This window comes from Mytilus trossulus, unplaced genomic scaffold (genome assembly GCF_036588685.1).
Source record: "Mytilus trossulus isolate FHL-02 unplaced genomic scaffold, PNRI_Mtr1.1.1.hap1 h1tg000244l__unscaffolded, whole genome shotgun sequence".
Lineage (NCBI taxonomy): Eukaryota > Metazoa > Mollusca > Bivalvia > Mytilida > Mytilidae > Mytilus > Mytilus trossulus.
Genome location: NW_026963317.1, coordinates 3,989,155 through 4,010,389, shown reverse-complemented (window position 1 = coordinate 4,010,389; position 21,235 = coordinate 3,989,155). Strand labels below are relative to the sequence as shown.

The 21,235-nt window shown below is 31.7% G+C and overlaps 1 protein-coding gene across 3 annotated transcripts in view; it reads left to right on the top strand.

Moving 5' to 3' along the window:
• The first annotated feature begins 1,757 nt into the window (after positions 1-1,757).
• Positions 1,758-21,235, top strand: part of LOC134701421 (microfibril-associated glycoprotein 4-like) — a 178,174-nt gene continuing 158,696 nt past the window's right edge. Inside the window, exons 1-5 of one of the 3 annotated variants that reach the window (XM_063562568.1) lie at positions 1,764-2,537; positions 5,864-5,911; positions 6,632-6,732; positions 16,275-16,371; positions 16,493-16,657. In XM_063562568.1, the coding sequence (XP_063418638.1) occupies positions 1,832-2,537; positions 5,864-5,911; positions 6,632-6,732; positions 16,275-16,371; positions 16,493-16,657 (1,117 nt within the window). In that variant the 5' untranslated portion in view covers positions 1,764-1,831. Of the gene's footprint in view, positions 2,538-5,863; positions 5,912-6,631; positions 6,733-16,274; positions 16,372-16,492; positions 16,658-21,235 lie in introns of all 3 variants that reach the window. The other 2 variants (XM_063562569.1, XM_063562570.1) reach the window with 2 other exon arrangements.

The following is a 21,235-nucleotide window of genomic DNA, read 5'->3' as shown; positions in this document are numbered from 1 at the left end:
TGTGTTGTTTATGGTGTGCATGTACTTATTCTTTATCATGGATATAAACTTATTATCCTATCTTTTCTTTCTATAAGTGAAATCAAGGATTTGTATAGTGAGTCAATTCTCAGCAAAAGTAAACAGTCAAAATCCAATACTTCCAATAGTTACCGTTAGTTAAACAAAAACATGTCAATTTAGCAATGAAAGTTTATTCTAAAGAGCTGTAAGGACACCTTCAATACTAGGTAGAGGGTCTCGGAGGTCGAATTGTCTAAGAATTCGAATGTAGCACTAACCAGTTAACATTGAAGTGAAGAGTTTAAAACCAGAACGTGGCAGATGCATTCCACTCCAATCTTACTAAACCAGGAATGTCGGTTTTCGTTCAGAATGTCGATGGTTCTTCCCGAGCATTCTTGCTTCTTCTATCAATCCAACTAACCCACGAAATAGCATACCTGTGTTGAATCAATTAATCTGTTTGATTTCTGTTGTAAAACCAATAATCTGTTAGTCCATTTGTGATTGCTTAAACTTTCATTTCTGAAACAGTTTTCTTTGTTTGTTTATTCATCTCCAATGCTGATTTTCATGTAGTTATTTCTGTTTATTTTATATATTTTTTTTAATTATATGTATTTGATTTTTTTTGATTTTTTTTCAGAATTATTTATATCTTAATAGTTTTTTTAATTTTCCAATTGAAACTGTAATTATTCTTTGCATGTCTACAAAATCATTTTTAAACAAGCGCAATGTAACTAGCCTCTTTCACAAATAAACAAATGTATCAATGATAATTCTCTTTTGTCAATATGTTTACTTCTTCATTATCCATTATGTTTTATTAGTACTTTTCCAACAAACTACTTAAACAAAAATAGTACACCAAGATTAAAGTTCTGTTAGGTGGTACTTGATATATAATGTATGAAACAGGAAGTATTTCATGTTCGGAAAAACTTATGTATTATCTTTTATATTTTTTGTTTAGTTTTGTTTTCCTATTCATGAATATTGTTCTTTCATACATTTTTTGTCATATTATCAAGATTTAACATTAATAGAGTGTGTCAATTGCCAATGAGACAAAAAACAACATACAGGACGTAATTATTAGCAACTTAAGGTCATCGAATGATATTAAACAACAGGCAAAAGCATCATATCTTAAGCCCCTTTTGTAGCAAAATCAAAAAGAAAAAGAAACAAGTAATACAAAAGGTAATATGAAAACAAAAATACGAAAAGACATCCAACAGTTTATAAAATGTTACGCAAACATTTATAGACTGAGTAACATGAACCCTACCGAACACCAGATGATGTCAGGTCCTCCTATAAGTAATTTTATTCTGCCCTACTTTTGACACTGATACTGTAAGGACAAGCAACCCTCAATCACAATAAAAATCTTGATAGGAAACACAATACTTCCAATATGACATTAAATAGGCGATATTTTTTTAAAAAAAACAAGCACTGTTTTGAATGTTTTTTACATGCATAATGTTATTCTCATTTTTGAAAGCCAAAATCGTTTCTTTTGTCGTAAATTGTTGTTCGCAAACGATCCCACTTGTCAATTTCTAGATTTGGATCAAGTAGATTTAAAGGGGCATTAGCTACGAAGTCGCCAAATACGATCGTACTTTGGACTTTATTAAATATTTACATGAATTCAACTCTTTTTCTCGTAAAATATATACATATAAGGAGCAATGCGAACCTTATCAATTTTACTCTGAATCATAAGTGCCTCCTTAATGATTTACGTTATGTATACATATATAACACAAGGACGATATCTTTTACAAAGTATGTCTTAAACTAGTGGATAGTTGACATGGTATATGTTCATCAGCTTTCAAATATGAAAGATCCTTCTCTTTTATTTGTTATGTTTATTTTTGTTGTTTTTACAACGCCTTTGATACTTGCCGCTAAACCGTACAACAATTCAGTGAGTAAAAGTGTTAGGATGCCACTCGTTTCCAACGCACTGCAAGCGCCTCTTGTTGCTGATCTCGATGTTTCTGCTTTAAACGCACAATTGAAGGATTACATTGATGATAATATTGTTTCTACTTTTACTGACAAAATGGAAGATATTGTTCACAAAACACTGCTCGAACTGAAAGACAGTATGCTTCACGAATATTCATCAAAGCTGATAAAATCACATACCAAATATGAACGTGAATTATCAGGGATGCATTCTGAGTATGACATCAGATTTTTAGATTTATCAGAGAACCAAAGTGAAAATGTTACCAAGTTCATGGAAAATGTTCACGCATGGCAAAATACTGTGATGCAATCAATAAATGAACAGAGGGATTTGTTGCAGAAATCAAAGACTGTATTCGAGAAGCAGGTATCTGAAATACTAAGAAATAACAGAGATCAGACATCCCAAATAGCTAAGGAAGCCATTACAAACTTTACTGATCTTAAAACGGATATGGAAGAGTGGGAAAATGATAAAGTCGCTGATATCATTAAAGCAGTCACAAAAAACTTAACACAATTTCAAACCAATATGATGTATGGTAAGTTTTAAAAGGCAATGTATATTTATGTGTATTGCGAAATTAACTAAACGTATTGACATAGTATCGTGTAGGACCTCGTTTAAGACAAAGGCAAATTTTAAGTGGTATCTTTGTCAGATTTTGCTTTTAACTGTTTGTAGCATTTGTTCTTTTTTTAATTAAGCGTTCCAGATGAAAATTAATTCAGAAACACGCTTCGGACGCATTATAATTGTGAAAGGTTATTTTTATGATTTTTAGCACTTGAGTATTACTACTTCTGAACTGTATGGACCAAATGTTGACATTTGCGTAAAAGTGTGTTGACATTTAAAGTAAAACTTTCTTAAATTTTCTGTTAATACCTTAATGACTCATTTAGGGAATAAGGTTTCACCTGCCTTATGCAAACTTAACCTAAGATCAAATCTGTTTTTACTTTTAGATGCATAATGGAGGTTGAGCTTATTGCCTATACATAAATTATACGCCTGAAAAGCATTTCGGACGACTAAGCATTAGTAGACTCATATCTTACCCTGGAATATTACCAAATTCTAATGTATATGTCATGTTACTCTGAAACAAAAAGGCATCTGAAAATGATAAAGTAAACAAAGTAGACGCGTTACCTAACGAGTGGTTATCTAAAAACATCTAGCTTGTACATCTTATTTATTTAGTCCCTCAGGTCTTACATCATCAAAGGGCTGTATATGAGATTTTACTATGTTTGTGGTGTTTATATTGGTACATGTCCCGTCTATCCTTTGTATTGAAAAACGTATCAATTTCAAATTTCACATTCGGTCAAGTTTCAGGGTTACATGACATATACATTATAATTTGGTAATATTCCAAAGTAGGATAAGACTCTACTATCAATTCGTTATTTCGTTATGTGTAATCATTTGATAATCAAGGTATTTTATAGGAACAACATGTTCTGTTGTTTGCCTTTTCTTTTTTTAGTCACGGCGTTGCCTGTTTGTTTTGAGACTTATGAGTTTGAATTTCCCTTTGGTTTATTTAGCCTCTTTTTTGAACATCGGTAAATTACTGTTGCCTAAATTGATTTGAAATATTTCTTTATGAAGTTTTCATCTAATTAGAATTAAAACACAAATGGTCAAACTAACTCATGCAAGAGTAACTTTAACTGGCTTTTTTATTCTTTTAGATCCCTTTCTGCCATATAGATCCTCACGTATTTTTGAATTAATATATTGTTTAAATATCACATTTTTTTAAAGTTGAGAATTCCTAGTGACTGTTAATCTTTAAATTGGGTTGGGGTGCACCAAAATCATAAAATGTTATTTGTGATTATTATTAATTGAATATGAACATATATTTAGGTCCTCTGCCAGCTAAAATTTAAGAAACCTACAACCAGTTCGAGCGTTATATAAATATTTTCATTGTATGAATCTTATACTTTTTAAAGTAGGTAAAACCAAGCTGTTTGTCTCCATTCTTATAAATCAAAAGTTAAATTTCAATGTTTATCTAGGAACCTGTAAATAATTCACTATAATTTTTGAAAATGGTGAGCTTTTCTATGATAGCAGTTTAACATTTTCTACAGATGATATTCAAGAAACATCGAATTCTGTCAACTCAAAAGCTAATAAAACCAAGAATACAAATCTTATTTTATACAGGAATATAAATATATTTAGTTTGTGGACGTTTTTACTTCTCTATTCATTTATAAATATGAATAAAGTTAAAAAATCATCTGGCAATGCGTTGCACACAATAATCTGCAAATACACCGTTCTACTTTCTGTTTTAAAGACCTTTCGGGATCCTATGGTTTTGTCGGAATGATACACACCGTCAAACAATTGAACGATGAGACTTCATTGTATGATACTTTTATTTCAAAAACAGAAAGTAAAATGGAGTTTTGTCAGATCCTTGATAGCAAACCTATGACACAGGATCTTTATTTTGATCAGATTTCTATACATTACTTTTTTATAGATTGAAATTTAAAACAGTGTGGCTGTGGCCATTGATTGACACATTAAATTCATCCATTGACTGGAACAATTTACATGAACGTTTGTCTGTAACGACCACTGTTCACGACGTACTTACGATAGACATTTCAACTGTGGGGTCACCAAAGGTTTCTTAACGCCTTTAATTATAAAATAATTCAAAAAATTAATCAGGAATAACCTTTATGTTTTGATTTATATAATTAATATAAATCAAAACATCGTGTTATTTCTGATTAGTTTTTCGAATTACTTTATTAAGATGTTGAGAACCTTTGGTGACCCCATAGTTTAAGTGTCTTTAAAAAGTACATAGTGAGCACTGAGCAGTGGTCGTTACATACAAACGTTCACCTAAATTGTCCCAGTCAATGGATGAATCTAATGTGTCAATCAATGGCCACAGCCACACTGTTTTGAATTGCATTCTATATACATTTACTTATAGTATATTGTTATACCGTGAAACATCTAAGTACTTTTTATATATTGATACAAGAAGATGCCCACGAACTCGTGGTACAATTAGGCAAGTGTTGAAACAAAAAGTTTTCAATTTTTGTGGGCAGTACGTTGACTGAGCATATGCGAAAGCGTATAAGACACAGATCGATAAAGGTCTCCGAATTAGGTTATTTTCTCAGATATTGGTGTTTGCAGTGAAAAAAATATTGTTTCAAAAACAAATTGAGGAAGTACACAACACTACATTTATACATCATATCACAAATTGTTCCGTCTGTGTATGGTTTTAGAGGAGATGCGGCTCAATGATTTCGGTCTCTCCATTAGTAAATACCTTTGCAAAAGCGCAATTGACCTTGTAGTTTTGTGATATTTTATTACATTGTTAACCATAATTGATTTTTTTTTAATCTCATCAATATACCAAAGTTTAGTTAGGAAAAAAGATTTTTTTTTAAAATTGGTGTCGTATCGTATGTTGTTCTTTATAGGTACGGTATTGTCTATTTTAGTTTGATGCGTATCATCATTTGAACTCAAAACTATACTGACGATGTCTTGTCAAAAAAACGGAATAAAAGACAATCAACAGTATATAAAAACAAGTGGTCGTTTCCACTGTAAATAAATCTTTTTACCATAGCTATTTTGGAAAATTGTATTGTCTAATTACTTTATGTAAAACAAAGTCCAATTTAGCTTCGTAATATTGCAAAAATATTTTAGGAGGAGATTATTGTTTCTTGTCATAAGAACTGTTATAGTTTCTATTATAAATATATAACAAAACATTGTGATTGTTGTTGTATTTGATATTCAGAAATACCCTTGATGACTGTAATTATTTCATTCATTTAAAACTCATTTAAGATATGGAAAGAATAGAAAAAAAACTGATAATACGTGATATACTTCCAGGTAATTATGAGTTAAACTTAAAAAGAGATTATCTATTTCATTGGACTGCAAGAATGAATATGATCATACTAAATAATTAAAGCTATTGAAATAATTCCAGGATTACAAAAAAATTGTCAAAGATACCAATCTTATAATTGGTTAGCCAAGACGCGTTCTGTCTATATAAGACTCATTATTAGTACTTGAATCAAAACAGTACAATTAATCGATTCAGTGTATTATATTAAGCAAAACCGCATCTATAAAAAAAAAAGTATAACAGAAATATCGAACTCCAAATAAAACGTTGGAAAGTAATACATTCTAGAGTTCAAATGACAAATTTCTATTCAATAGATACCTGTAGATTTAGGGAACAATCATTTAACTTCAAAAGGAAAAAGAAGGGTTATGGTCTGTGTCTCAGTAAGAATTTATTTAGATATATTAACACTTTATGCATGTTAATGTATACTTGCTTCATGAAACTGATTTACCATTAACTCATTGTTTTTGAATGTGTATATCATGCAACTTTGTCAAAAAAAACGTATATACTATCTATATGATTTACTTAATATTTACACATCATTGGTTGTCCTTTTTTTCATTTGAGCGTTCCTGATTCAGGTTAACATGACATTACATCGGTCGTATCAATTTAGATTTGATTTTTATTTTCTGACTTGTTATATGATTAACTCTCACTTGGTTTGTCAATTTTTATTTTACGAAAAGCCCGTGAGTGCGCAGATAAGCCTAATCTTGTTGGTGTTAACAGTATCTCACCCGACGATTCACATACGTTTAACGTGAGATGTGAGGCAGGAGGCTGGACGGTACGTATGAATAAAGCAAAATATAGAGAAAATTAAAGCCATATCTATACTATTTAACGAGAAGACCTCATTTTGTGTGTCGCTTCTTTTCCTTCCACGATAAATAAATCATCATGCCTCTGTGTTCTATAGGTAACATGCATAGGCGCATTTGTCATCCATTCTTATGATTATTCAGATCGAGTTATTTTTGGAGAAAAACGACAAAAAAGGAGTCCGGATATTGATTTTTTATTTTATTCTGAATTTTAGTCATAGATAAGACTTCCAGTTTGAAACATGCACACAAGTACAACCAATCGTATGATAGATAACAAAAAAGAAAAATAAATAAGCCAATCAGAGCGTTCTCCATATCATGGTGTTTTGATCGCAAGAACCACAACTATAATATCTACTTAAAGAGGACAATTATTATTCGCGTTTATCTACATGCAAACTACGATTATACTACTTTAATATATAGACTCTCTGTATTCTGTCTACTGTTTTCTTTGAAATGTTTACTATTTAAGGGCTCATACCAGTTGCGTATATATGCACAAGTACAACCAATCGTAAGACAGATAGCAAAAATGAAAAATAAATAAGCCAATCAGAGGGTTTTCCATATCACGGTGTTTAGATCGCAAGAACCACAACTATTATACCTCCTTAGAGATGACAAATATTTTTCGCGTTTATCTACATGTAAACTACGATTATACTACTTTTATATATAGAGACTCTCTGCATTCTGTCTACTGTTTTCTTTAAAATGTTTACTATTTTAGGGGTCATAACAGTTGCATATATATATAAAAATAAGTAAAACATGTTGAAACAAGAATGTGTCCATATTACATGGATGTCACATCGGCACTATATTTACTAATTTTCGAGTTGATTGGACTTCAACTTCATCATAAACTACCTCGACCAAAAACTTAAACCTGAAGCAGGACAGACGGACGGACGAACGGGTGCACAGACTAGAAAAACATAATGGCCATACATGGGCAATAAAAACTTATTGTTGAAAGTGAAAGTAGTGATTTCGCAGAAATGAATGTAGGGTAGAGATTAGAGGGAGGCAGGACCTTTTTCGGGACGTCGGGATCGGGTGTTTTAAGTTCGGGATTTGGAGATTGCAATTGATCCATACGGGATCCGGGAATATTTTATTTTTTTTTATTTTCAGGATTTCGGGATATGAATTTCTTTAAATTCTGCATCTCGGGATTTCGTGTTTTTAAGCCGGGGATTTCGGGATCAGGATCCCTTCGACCACCCCTCAACCTAGCCTAAGTCGGTCTTAATCATTTATACAAGATTCATATCCTATCATTGGCATGTTAATAAGGTTCTCAAAAGAAAAAGCGCTGATTGATTGTCCTTGAAGCATATTTTATTAGACTAATAATGGTCTATATATAAGCAGTTACATTCATTTCATGTTTGAAGCGGTGCAAATTTTTGATTTAATTTGACTTTTACCAAAAGATCATCATGCATTGTAGCAAAGGAGAAGGGTGGGTTCTAGTTGTTAGTTAATGTAAAATAAAAAAAACATTGATACTTTGTGAGGTTGTCGATACAATCAATATTTGAAATATGAAACAGCTTTATAAACAATCATATAACTTGAAAGATTAAAATTAATCGCATGTTTACCTCCATTAAACATGTTTTATTCATGCTTTTAAATAACAAACATATAAAATTTGCCTTATAAGAATAAAATATGGACAATTACTATTAACTCAACGTTTACTCGAATGAAGTTTCGATAAACATATTCCAGAACAATTGTAGGTTTGTGTCACAAAAATGTAAGCGGAAGACTTTGATTTTCTCTCATTCAACTGGAAGAACAAATTTCAAAAGGGGCACTACAAACAACGTTTTGTTTTATTTCTTTGTATGCCGAAACAAATCACAACATACCTTCCAAAACATCAGGTTTTAAAAACTATTGTGAAACACTTCATCAATAGATGGCGCAAATATAATGACTTCAGAAGAGTTGTTTTCATAAAGTGAGGGTGTAACTATACTCCAACATTTGAAACGTAACCCCCAGGAAAATGATGAAATCAAAATGGGTTTCAATATGATGGCAAACAATAGTACTACGTATAAAAGTTTTAAAATATACGATCTCAGAGGAGTTCCAATCAAGTGTTGTGTTATTGTCACATTGCGACAAAGTGTAGTCAAAAGCTCCAACACTTCTGCCAAATAGGTGGGATCAGAATGACGCCTTAATACGGTATACTACACATGAAAGTAAATAACAAATCATACCAAACATCAAGGGTTTCTGTAACACAGTCTGAGGAGAGTTGTGTCCACATGGGTTTTTTAGTTGTAATACCCCTACAATTTGGAAAGTCTCATAACTAATTTAGAATTAGAAAATGAAAATAGAGCTTCTGAATGGTTAACTTTGAATGATAACAAACAACAGTATCAAGTTCTTGTTATGACATTTCTCAGAAGTGTTGTCTTCACAAAGTGTAATAGTCATGATTCTTAAATTAAATGGTCAAAGTCAAAATACGTATCTGAACATGACCCTGTGCAAAATGGTTGTACAATTTGGTAAACTTCACATGATAGCATACTCTCACTACAAATCAGGAAAAGTCTGAAATGGCCTATATCTGTAATCGACTGTATTGATTATTACTCGACAAGTCTGAATTGGTCCGAATTAATAAAGAAATACATCTGGGTTGGGGCAAACTGATTAAAAATATCACAACTGATCAAAGAGTACTTAATTTTTAATAACATCCATTGAAAATTACAACATCCTGTACAACTGAAATCTAGAATTCACTAGATAAGAAGTACACAAGTTTAAGAAAAATAGGGTTTTCTTTTTACCTGTAAATCTTACTTGTACTAATGTAATTAAACTTAATGTACGTGATTCTTGTATGACAAAACTTATTTTATGTTTATTAAATCTTATTTGATTAAAATAAACTTCTACAGCAACTTTGGACAGAGTTGGGGTAATTGTAATTGTAATCGTTAATCAGCTGTAATTGATTACAATTTTTTCAAGTAATCATTGTTATCATTAATCAGCCAAAAATATGATTACATGTAATTTAAATTATTCAATTACTTTTCAAAATACCCTGTAATCCTGATTACTTTATGATTACATTCTGATTACAATGAAAAACATCTGAAACTGTGTTAATGGTCAATAAAGGAAACATTTTGTTATTTTTATTCAATTAATATTAAACATGTTAAGATAGTTTGGTTTACTTTTTTTTTTATAAAGAATGACAATTGGTTTGTATACTTCAGTAAAAAATAAACTGTTACAGTATTGAAAAGTCATCTATAGCCTAAGAAGAGTCATATAATACAATTATATGTTTCTGGTCTTAGTTAAAGATATTGTACATATATTCTCAATTTAAAGATGTAAATATATATATTTGATATTAACTGTTAAATTCGGTTCATTCTGGCTATTCCTACATTTTGATATTTATAAGTAAAATAATCAAATTTTTTGTAGGAGTTCCCGGAATTTTTTTTGGAAACAATGGGATTATGTAGGTTTATGTTGTAACAACATTAAACTAATGAGATCTTATGAATCAAGGTAAATGCAGGTCATTCTTGTAGAAAAGGAAGAAAAAGAATAATTTCAACGGCACAGTTATTGTAAATAATATTCAAATGCACAATATTAATGCATAGCTATAATTGCATGCACAAGTAATTCCAACTATTTACAATAATATATACAAGTAAATAATATCATTTGAAATATCAATGTTAAACCATTCTTTAATCAAAGCAATAAATTTTGAGTTACACTAAACAAAGCACCAAAAGTATACTAAATTTATATTTAAATTTATGTATAGCACTCACATAGTAATACAACATATAAGAGAATATACAAAGTCTTAATCAATATGCAGGAGATGAAAAGCAGCATCTCCATACTCGACTGGAGTAAATTCATCATTCTGTAACCTTATTTTCTATTATTATCTATAATAATTAAGTTTTTGATATTATATTCATTTTTAAATATCATAATTTGTTAAAAAAATGAAATTAATAAATTATTTGTGCCTGTCCCAAGTCAGGAGCCTGAAATTTAGTGGTTGTTGTTTGTTTATGTGTTACACATTTGTTTTTCGTTGATTTTGTATATATAAATAAAGCCGTTGATTTGTCGTTTGAATTGTTTTACATTGTCATATCGGGGCCTTTTGTACTTTTGTAGCTGACTATGCGGTATGGGCTCATTATTGAAGGCCGTACGGTGACCGATAGTTGTAAATGTCTGTTTGATTTTGGTCTCTTGTGGACAGTTGTCTCATTGGCAATCATACGACTTCTCCTTATTTATATTTGAGGCTAAAGTTGAAAGTGTGGGTAACTGTTAATTTTTTTTGTAACTGCTTTTTTTCAGACTTTCCAGGCTTTTAAATGCTTTAAATTTACTTCTTCTTTTTTTTTCCTTTTATTTTTATTTTTCCAATGCTTTTTCAGAAATTCCATGGTATTAGAATACTTAAAATTGTCACTTTATACATGTTTTCAAACAAGAAAGTCTCATTTTTTTACATATCATTAATGATTTTAATTTTACCTTTGACCAAATTAGACACTAATGACTAAACCAACATATTTTGCAATAACAACATGTATAGTTCATCCACTAATGCCCCATGTAGGAATAGCCAGAATAGTAAAATACAAAATGTAGGAATAGCCAGAAGACTTTATTGCAATTACCAACTGAGTATAGCTGTAGGACAATATATATGGTAAAACATAAATCAGACATGTGATAGTTTGTCCAATTAGCACAAAATTAATTAAAAGTTGGACAAATATCTTGTTTGAAATAAGCAAATTGTTGTATGTATTTGGACTGGACATGTAAAGTGCAATGATTTTTAGCACTTGTATTTTGTTCACAATTTGATTAAACTGGTAACTGTATTTCATCCATATTTCATCTCCCATAAACTGCAACTTGAAACAAATATAAATTAAAGTCTAGAGTATGTCAGAAGACAAACAGCAAACGCTTTTTATAAAGCTATATTCAATTGAAGTCAACATAATTCAGAGATTAATGATGATAAAGTGCAATGGGTCGTACCCAATGACACAATGTTCATGTATGTATGAAGTGAACTTTTGAGATTTATTTAATAAATAAAGTTTGAAGTTCTCATTTTATAATATAGCAAACACAATACTTTATAAAAATGATAAAGTTATATATTTAACGTTTATTCATTCACATCATGCAAATGGTTTTTTTTAATTCATTGTAATCAGATGTTATCATGATTACTTTGCCAACGTAATCATTAATTTAATCAGGCACTTTCAGAAATGATGTAATCATTAATTTAATTTAATCGTACAAATGACAAAGTAATTGTAATTTAATCAATTACATTGAAAGTAATCGGACCCATCTCTGACTTTGGAAAACATTTCTTTTTTACAAGGTTATAAGTATAGGTCTATTTTCCTCAGAACTATTTAAGAAACAGCAGACACGGCTACCTTCGTCTCAGATTTATACTTCGAATTGACGCGGTCTTCTCAGTACCAGAATCTTTGACAAACGAAACGATATTGAAATCATCAATTTCCCTTCCTTAGCAGCAATGTGCAAACTTCACCTGCATATGTGATATGCATTTTCCAACTTATTTGGTATTCAAGAGCTAACAGCTCCTACTCAGACTTTGTATAAACGTCACCAATGTCTGGTGCAGAAAGTTGATGAACCAGGGGTATGTCAAAGAACTATTCGTTCATTTAAAAAAAAATATCGGAAGGTACCAAAACCTTGTTGATAAATATTCCGTATCAACTTCAGAAATAATACACGATGGTCTTTAAGTATAGAACATGGATACTGACTTTGTCTTATATCCTAATAACATATTATAGAACTCGTTTTATTGTCTTTATTGTTATAATTTTACTGTTTGATCTCTTTGATCAATTTGACGTTTCACTTATACATCCTGGTTTGGTGTTATTGTTATGTGGTACAATTTTTGTATTCTTGTCATTCAGTTTTGCTTATGTGCTTGGGTCAATATACAGAAAGTAAGTAGTGGTCTAATTACCAATGAGACAACTCTTCACTATAAACCGCCTTACATAGACATTGACAGCTATAGGTCATCGTATGGCCTTCAAACATTAGCAGAGCCCATGCCGTATATTCATCTATAAGTGTCTAAAATTATATGTTTTTTTTTAATGATATGGTAAACATCGGATTTCTTGTCTTTCATTTTTGCTAATGTGCTTTGTTATAAATTTAGGTCTATTCATCTGTAAAATACATAAGATTGAAATATTTTCCAAATTTTGCTCTGGAAATATATTTTGATCATAAACAAGCTTCTCATAAATTTCCTAAATTGCCATGAAGGTTTGAAAAATACAATGATGTATAAAAAATAATTTAACCATAGATTGATCCTAAATGTTGCTTCTTCCGTTGACAAAATTTATGATTGCTTTTACTCGCTTTCGAGCATAAATGTCGTAGACTTAACAAAAATTTAAATATATAATTAGATACAGCATATTATCCACCATTTTCAATATGAGTAAAAACGCATGTATCAAGACAGTTGTTATTCATTCGTTTTATTGTTGAAGTTTTGTCTTTACTATTTCATAATGATTTATCGAATTTTAATTTTCGGTGTTTAGTTATTTTACCTTTTTTTTAAAAGAACCCTAATTCTTCAATATGTGATTATATCGAACAAAGTTTCAGTTTGGACCTTTTGATCTCAAGATGGACCAATTAAAAACGGTGCATAAAATCTAAATTAACAGTAAGATTTCGCTTATTAAAGCTGCGGTTATACCTTAACGGAAAGCTTGAACAGACGAGAAACGGATGAACAAAATGTTTTCCGTTGATGACATTTTTATCCGTTGGGGCCAGTTGATGTACTGACCATATAAAACGTACTCGTGACGAATGGCTAACGCACACACACATGATATGTAAAGAACGGAAACGTAAATAAAACGGATAAAACAGAAGTAGAACTTACATCCAACGGACGAGAAACGCATAATACGGACACCTTACGTAAGCGTATTGGATAAAACGGATGAACAACATAAGCAGAAAATTAAAGGCAGCAATGTTGTTACATTTAAATCACATAAACATGACCTTAAAATAATTAAAAACTTTCAATGTAACAGGTTTTAGTTATGGTCCATTGGATGTTTGGTGTGTACGGATTGAAAATTTAGTCTTAGAAGCATACTTTTTACTTGGTTGTTAGAGGCTTTGAACTATTTATCAGATAACTGCGAGTACTCTATGATGTGAACTTAGTGTCTTTTTGTTGTTGGATGAACAAGCGCCGTCCACGTCCACTTGTATCTTTATCCATCTCAAGAGTTAAGCCTTTTTCAACTGATTTTTATAGTTCGTTCTTATGTTGTACTGTTATACCACTGTCCCAGATTAAGTGAGGGTTGGGATTCCGCTAGCATGTTTAATCCCGCAACATTCTGTATTTATGTGCCTGTTATTCAGGGATTGTCGTTTTTTTATGTGTTACATATTTGTTTTTTATACATAAATTATGCCGTAAGTTTTCTCGTTTAAATTGTTTTACATTGTCATTTCGGGGCCTTTTAGTCTATCCGGTATGGGCTTTGCTCATTGTCTAAGGCCGTACGATGACGTATACATGTTAATTTCTGTGTTCTCTTGGTCGTCTCTTGTGGAGAGTTGTCTCATTGACAATCATACCACATATTCTTTTTATATTAAATTTGCAACATTCAAGTTAAGGCCTACATAAGAGGTGCTTGATAATGAAGACGTGCTCTTACTCCACAAATCATCATGAGAGACTTCATGACTTTCGAGAAATCTAACATGCATTGTACTTACTTTTCTTACGCAATATTTTCAATTGGCATTTATTCGTTTCACATTCGGTAGGTACATGTATACGTTTTATTCTTTATCCTTCCGTTTGTGTCCGTTGCACATCCGTTCATCATCCGTATTATTCGTAATATGTCCGTTATACGTTCGTTATACGTCCGGTGGAATATTTTGAGCATGTTCAATACTTTGAACGGTTTAAAGAGAGCCATGGTGTAGTGGTTAGTGCATCGGACTACTAACACAAAGGTTCCTGGTTCGATTCCCGTTAGGGATGCAAATTTCAGGAACGCAATTTACGGCTCTCCCTCGACACCATTTGCGAGTATGGTCTTGAGTAAACGATGATAGTCCGTCGGAAGGGGACGATAAATGGCTGACCCGAGCCATATTTTTTGCACGTTAAAAACACCCTTGTAGTTTTCGAAAAAGAGTAGGCTAATGTCGCTACAAGGCAGCACTCGTACCCGCAAAGTGGAAAAGGATTAATATAAATTTCAAAACTTTTTTCCCAATCCACTATAAATAGATATGTTTAAACTATCGAAACTTACTACTTTGAACGGTCGTCAAATGGATAAACGGAAGCTGAACGGATTTGAAACGGGCACAAACGGTAGGATAACGGATAAAACGGATACTTACCAAATTTAAAACGAATGATATCAATGGAAATTTAAAATGTCGTGTTAGAAAAGTATTGGTTTTGAACGGACATAACATGGATATGAACGTACGTCTAACGGATATGAACGATTTTCTAACGAACATGAAAGGATTGACAAATGTTATCCGTCTCGTGTCTATTCGCGCTATTCGATAAGGTGTGACCGAACAACCCCAAGACTTTAAGACTTTGAATCAAACCCTATTTAAATTGGTGAAAATTAAGAAAATGCACTGTATACAAGTGTTTTGAATAGTTTTGTGTTTATTATTTCTGTATGGTTAGGACCATAACCTCAAAAAAACAATTCCAGCCTTTCTTTAATTATAGTTTATGACGCCATTGTCAGTTATTAATTCCTATGCCTTGTATTCTGTAATGCTACAGGCAAGTCAAAAATTCTGTTAAAACATGTTAAAGTAGTAATTTCGATATAAATAAAATATTTTCTATTTCAAATAATCAATTAAGTCATTATCTTAAAAAAAAGCACACATACATATTCTATTTCAGCCACTTATGACCAATATACGCGCATCGCCTCTCCCTGCAGAATAACTGCAAATGCTTCAGGGTCCATGGCCATTCCAGGAAGTCAATAAAAAAAGGTTTTTATGGATGCCTTTTAAAGTATTGATTGCTTTAATGTAATATTTTTGCCACAGGGTATCATGAATATTTCCAATCGAAATGAAGTTATCATTTTCAGCGTTTGAAGGTGGTGTATGGTTATCACCAGTCACTATAGTTAAATAGACAAGTGTTGACGTCATGACCATTTTTGATCGGGGTTTATATTTTTCTTTTTTTTTATATATATAAACTGAATTAACGAATGATTGATGTATCGGAAAATAGATATATTTTACCTTTATAACACCTTTTGAGGACTACTGTATTTTCGACTGTTAATATTTCACCATTATTTAATTCTTAAAGGTTATCCAAAAGCGTTTCAATGGAGTCACGGAATTCTACAGAAACTGGCAAGACTATGAAAACGGATTTGGTGACCTTAATGAGGAGTTTTGGTTAGGTAAGCTTCTTTTTAAACATTAGTATCAGTCAATTTGATAAATGATTTTAAAAGTGCCGAATTTTAAAAGCTGTCATTATATTGATAAATATAATTAATGATTTGAATTGCACAATTTCAGGAAATAAGTATATAGCCTTGCTGACATCAAGAGGTAACCATGAATTAAGGATTGACCTGGAAGACTGGAATGGTGAAAAGGCTTATGCTCTCTTTATAAGTTTTAAAGTCGGTGATCAATCTACAAATTACAAACTGACTGTTAGTGGGTATTCAGGAAATGCAGGTAATCAATATTTTGAACATGTTGTTTATAAATACACCGCAGGAAAACACTTTTTTTTTTGGGGGGGGGGGGGGAAACACTTGTTTGTTTACAACCTGCCTGCACGTAATAGCAATTTACTAGGAAATGTATATATTTAAAACACAGCCACGATCATTAGGCATAGTCTTGACTGATAACATTTTTAACTAAACAGGAATCTGAAATTTGAAAAATACGAGGGATAGCTCCTAATTTTATCAAAATACAATCACTTTCCTTATTTATCAGCATAGTTAAAACATGATGTACATCCAATGTATTATGTTCATATCATTTGTGAAGTCTGGTATATATTTATAGATTGATCTGAAGTGTGAAGCCATTTCAGAACATGCTGGGGCAGTTTGTCATCATATCATAGCTAAATATATGATAATATGAAAACGGCCAAACCATACCTTTGGTAGCAAATCCTTTTTCCAAATCGTACACATTAATGCTTTCTGGACATGGCTCGATATTTGGTTTCATAATACGGTTTGGTCAAGGACTGCAAACGAATGAGTTTTTAGTGTTGTTTTAATTTTGAAAAACCCTCGTTTTCAATTTTCTTAATGTGTACTTAATCGGGAAAGTGTATTAATGTGCTTGTTTTTCATTATGTACTATACTGCTTGTAAAATCAATTACACAGCTTTTTTATTAGCGTCTATGTCAGATTTATTTGTGTGTGTGTTTGCCTTTTGTCAGATGTGTTCTTGGTCTGCCATGTCTATTTTCACAGTTTGTGCTGCGTGGAGCCAAATATTGTAACGTCGTTCACCAATTATTAATGACGAATACAGAGTAGTGATATTTTTGCCAATGAGAAATCTTTCTACCAAAATTCGAATGAAGTTGATGTAAGATATGATAAACCGCTGTTGATAATGACAGAAAACACAAACTGTTAAGTCGGCTGTAAAGGCACCAACATGGAAAAAAATCGGTCTGGGATCCTCACCTAATTGTATGGCCCCGCAACGAAGTTGTCGGTTCCATTTGTTTTACCCTTGTCTGAAATTCCGAAATTCCGGAATTCCGTCTTTCCGTCATTCAGAAATTCCGTCATTTCGCAACAAAAAATTCTTCGAAGATATTGAGCTGATGCTTGCTTTGTGAGTTAGCCATAATGAGTTACAGATCAAGTTTAAGTTTCGTTCCGCTCCGCCAATTTTAGCTGAAATTACGGGCTTTGGACTTTTGAAAATTGTTGAAAATTGTTGAAAATCACAGTTATACGGACCTTTTTCTCTAAACGCTTTAAAATATTGGGCTGATTTTTGGTATGTGAGGTAACGATGATGAGATGCAGGTCAAGTTTAAGTTTTGTTCCGCTTCGCTTATTCTTGCCGAAATAACGGGTTAACAACTTTGAAAATTGTTGTTGAAAATCACAGTTATACAGACTTTTTTTCTATAGGCTTTCCACATTTTGAGCTGATTTTTTAACAGTTATACAGACTATTTTTCTATAGGCCTCCACATTTTGAGCTGAGTTTTGTTAACAGTTAACATATAATTTGAACATATCAATGTGTGACTACCATCATGTTTGTGTCCACATGTGTTATTGAAATTGCAGATTTTTCATTATTTGGGGACGGGGCCATTCGTGTCGCTTTGACACGTCTAGTTTTTTTCAATATAACTAACTGTAATAAAAGAGGTTTAATGCGTATTTAACTAAGTCTAACCTTTGATTGTCATCTTTAATTGTCTGTGATCCATACTGAGAGTTGATGCTGGTTTATACCTTATTTTTCGTTTTTGTTGTATAATTTGGGCCTTCCATTTTTTTTTAGGGGTTTCATACATGTTATCAAAATTTCTTTCATATGTTACTATATATTATCATGGGTTCAGTCTATTGTTAAATTTCGTTTAAATTCTTCCTCGCTCGTCCGAATTTAAAACATTTCTTTACTAACTCATTGGTATAATAAATAAAACAAAACCCTAGATATAGGTTTAGTTGCTCGCAGTAACTTCACTTTTCTTTTCTAGTAAGCAATGTTTAATAACATTATAAACCAACATATTATAAATACAAACATTTGTCCAATACATTTAAATGGACTGTAATTAAATAATTCATAATCATATATATGTACACATTCTTATGACACAATAAACTGCAAAAACTGTCGTAATTACTGTGAGCGAGCACTTTCGATAATGACACCCGCAAATTTTCTTTATATAATATAACGGGATCCCACCTTTTAAACCGCCAAAGTATTTCAAGAGCATATTTTACCCATCTATATTTATAACCAACACAAGAACTTGTTATACTGTACAACTACTCTCACTAACCAACCTTGGACTTCTAAATAGTATCACAGGGGAAAAACCCGAAGTCTCAACGAAAAGAAATTCAATTAAATTCTCCCTCGACATGCTCGTCCGAATTTAAAACATTTCTTTACTAACTCCTTGGTATAATAAATAAAACAAAACTCTAGATATAGGTTTAGTTGCTCGCAGTTACTTCGACATATCAGAGGAATAAATGAAATATTAATTAAATGCCAAGATTCAAAGAAACTGCCATTTGTGATTGAATATTATCTTTTATGTAACACTCTTTAGATCTATCGGATGACCAACGACCGTGAGCTTTCATTAATCTCTCTGAAATACCAAAATTAGCTGCAGTAGAAGCCCCACCACTTCTTAAACTATGCAAATCATATTTGCTCTTATTTAATCCTATATATTCCAATGCCACAAGCAAAATCTCTCGTGCCCTGGTATAAGAAAGTGGAGAATTCTTACTGCATAACTTATGAATGCCTCGAGTTTTTTAAAAACACAATGCGCGGAAAATATACTGATCAGAATCTAACCCAATGTTAGCGAACTGCAAATATCTTAATAACCACTTAACGGGACAAAGATTTCCTCCGGTTTTAGAAATAATAACTGTACTTACACGCCTATAAATATCGGTTTTACTCTTTTCTAAAAGAATAGACATATAACTAACAAAAAAAGTAATATGTTTTGCCTTTATAGCAGCTAATTCACTGTATCTTAGGAAACCTGAAAAACCTAATAAACATAACACGCATATTCTCAAACTAGACAAATCATTCTCTATACCATATTAAGAAATAATCATCTGTAAAATGTTTGGTGTGACTGGTTCTTTTTTATTGATGGGCTTACTTAAAATTCTTTTACCACACTCGACAATCAAGGAAAGACATTCATCTGAACAAGGATTGTCCTTAAAGTTCTTATCATGATGCCATTTAATAGAATAATAATTAGACTCCAAAACTGACACACTAATTCCTTGCTGAATAAGTCCACCAATATGAAACGAAATAGCAGTAGATGTAGCTGGTGAATACTGTTGTCCGAACAAGACACACCATTTCCGAAATTTTTCAAAATAAATACGATATTTATTATTAGTAGACTTGGCTTTAGATGATTCTATAATAGACGGTAACACTTCAATCACACTGGCTAATCTTGGATTATTGGCATAATCTTCAAACTGTTTCCATTGACACTATAAATAGAAAAAAGAATAAATGAAAATCAAAATTTTTGAATGATATCTGTATACATAAATTTAACTATACATCATTCCATGGTGCACTTTGCAACCAATTACGTCGCTCCAAGCTACCTAATAAATAATGTTCATACATTATAATAAATAATGTTCATACATTACAACATTCCATGGTGCAACTTTGCAACCAATCACGTCGCTCCCATCGACCTAACAAATAATGTTCATACATAAAATTTCACACTCATCTGTAACTCATCATGTGATCCAGCCAAAAAAAAGTTTTTGGGATTTTTATATTCTCTAAAATCCTTTACAAAATTTTGATAAGTGTCAGTAAAACGATCTATAAACTTAGGCCAATAAATGGCAGACTTCCATTTCGGTACTACTAAAACACCTTTGGCTTTGCACGTCTGCATATGATTGATTGCCCGAGTAACTAAATTAACAGGAGGAACTACCCAATTATTAAATTTCGATTAATCATATGCAAATGCGTTTACACCTGATGTACCTGGAGTAAAAAATTTCGAAAAGTATGCAGCTAATTTCTTATTTCTGTCGTCTGCAAAAGTATTACAAGTTAATGGACCCCATAAAGAATTAAAAAAAAAATGAAAATATTTTGTGAAACACCCCGAACACCACAGGCACTTGTCTCAGAAAAAAAAATTCCTATATACCTTTTTTATAACACAAGGTACTTAACTTGCATCTTAGAAAAATGTTGGGTGGTGACGAAGTTCCGTTATATGCCGCTTTATAGGTTGTTAATCCCACTAAAGCTTGTTTTCTCGTAAATCTAAATTGATTTATCTTTACAATGGTGTTTAACATGCCTACATTTATTGTCGGAATCATCCGTAGCAATCCTACCAAAGTATGTCCACCGTTATAATTTTGCAAACCGCTGAAGAATTGGCAATAAACGCGTCATGCTCCTTGTATATCTCGGTTTCCGATTGGTCAATTCTATGGGAAAGTCTAAATGATTCTCGGAGTTATCTGATCTTGTTTCATTT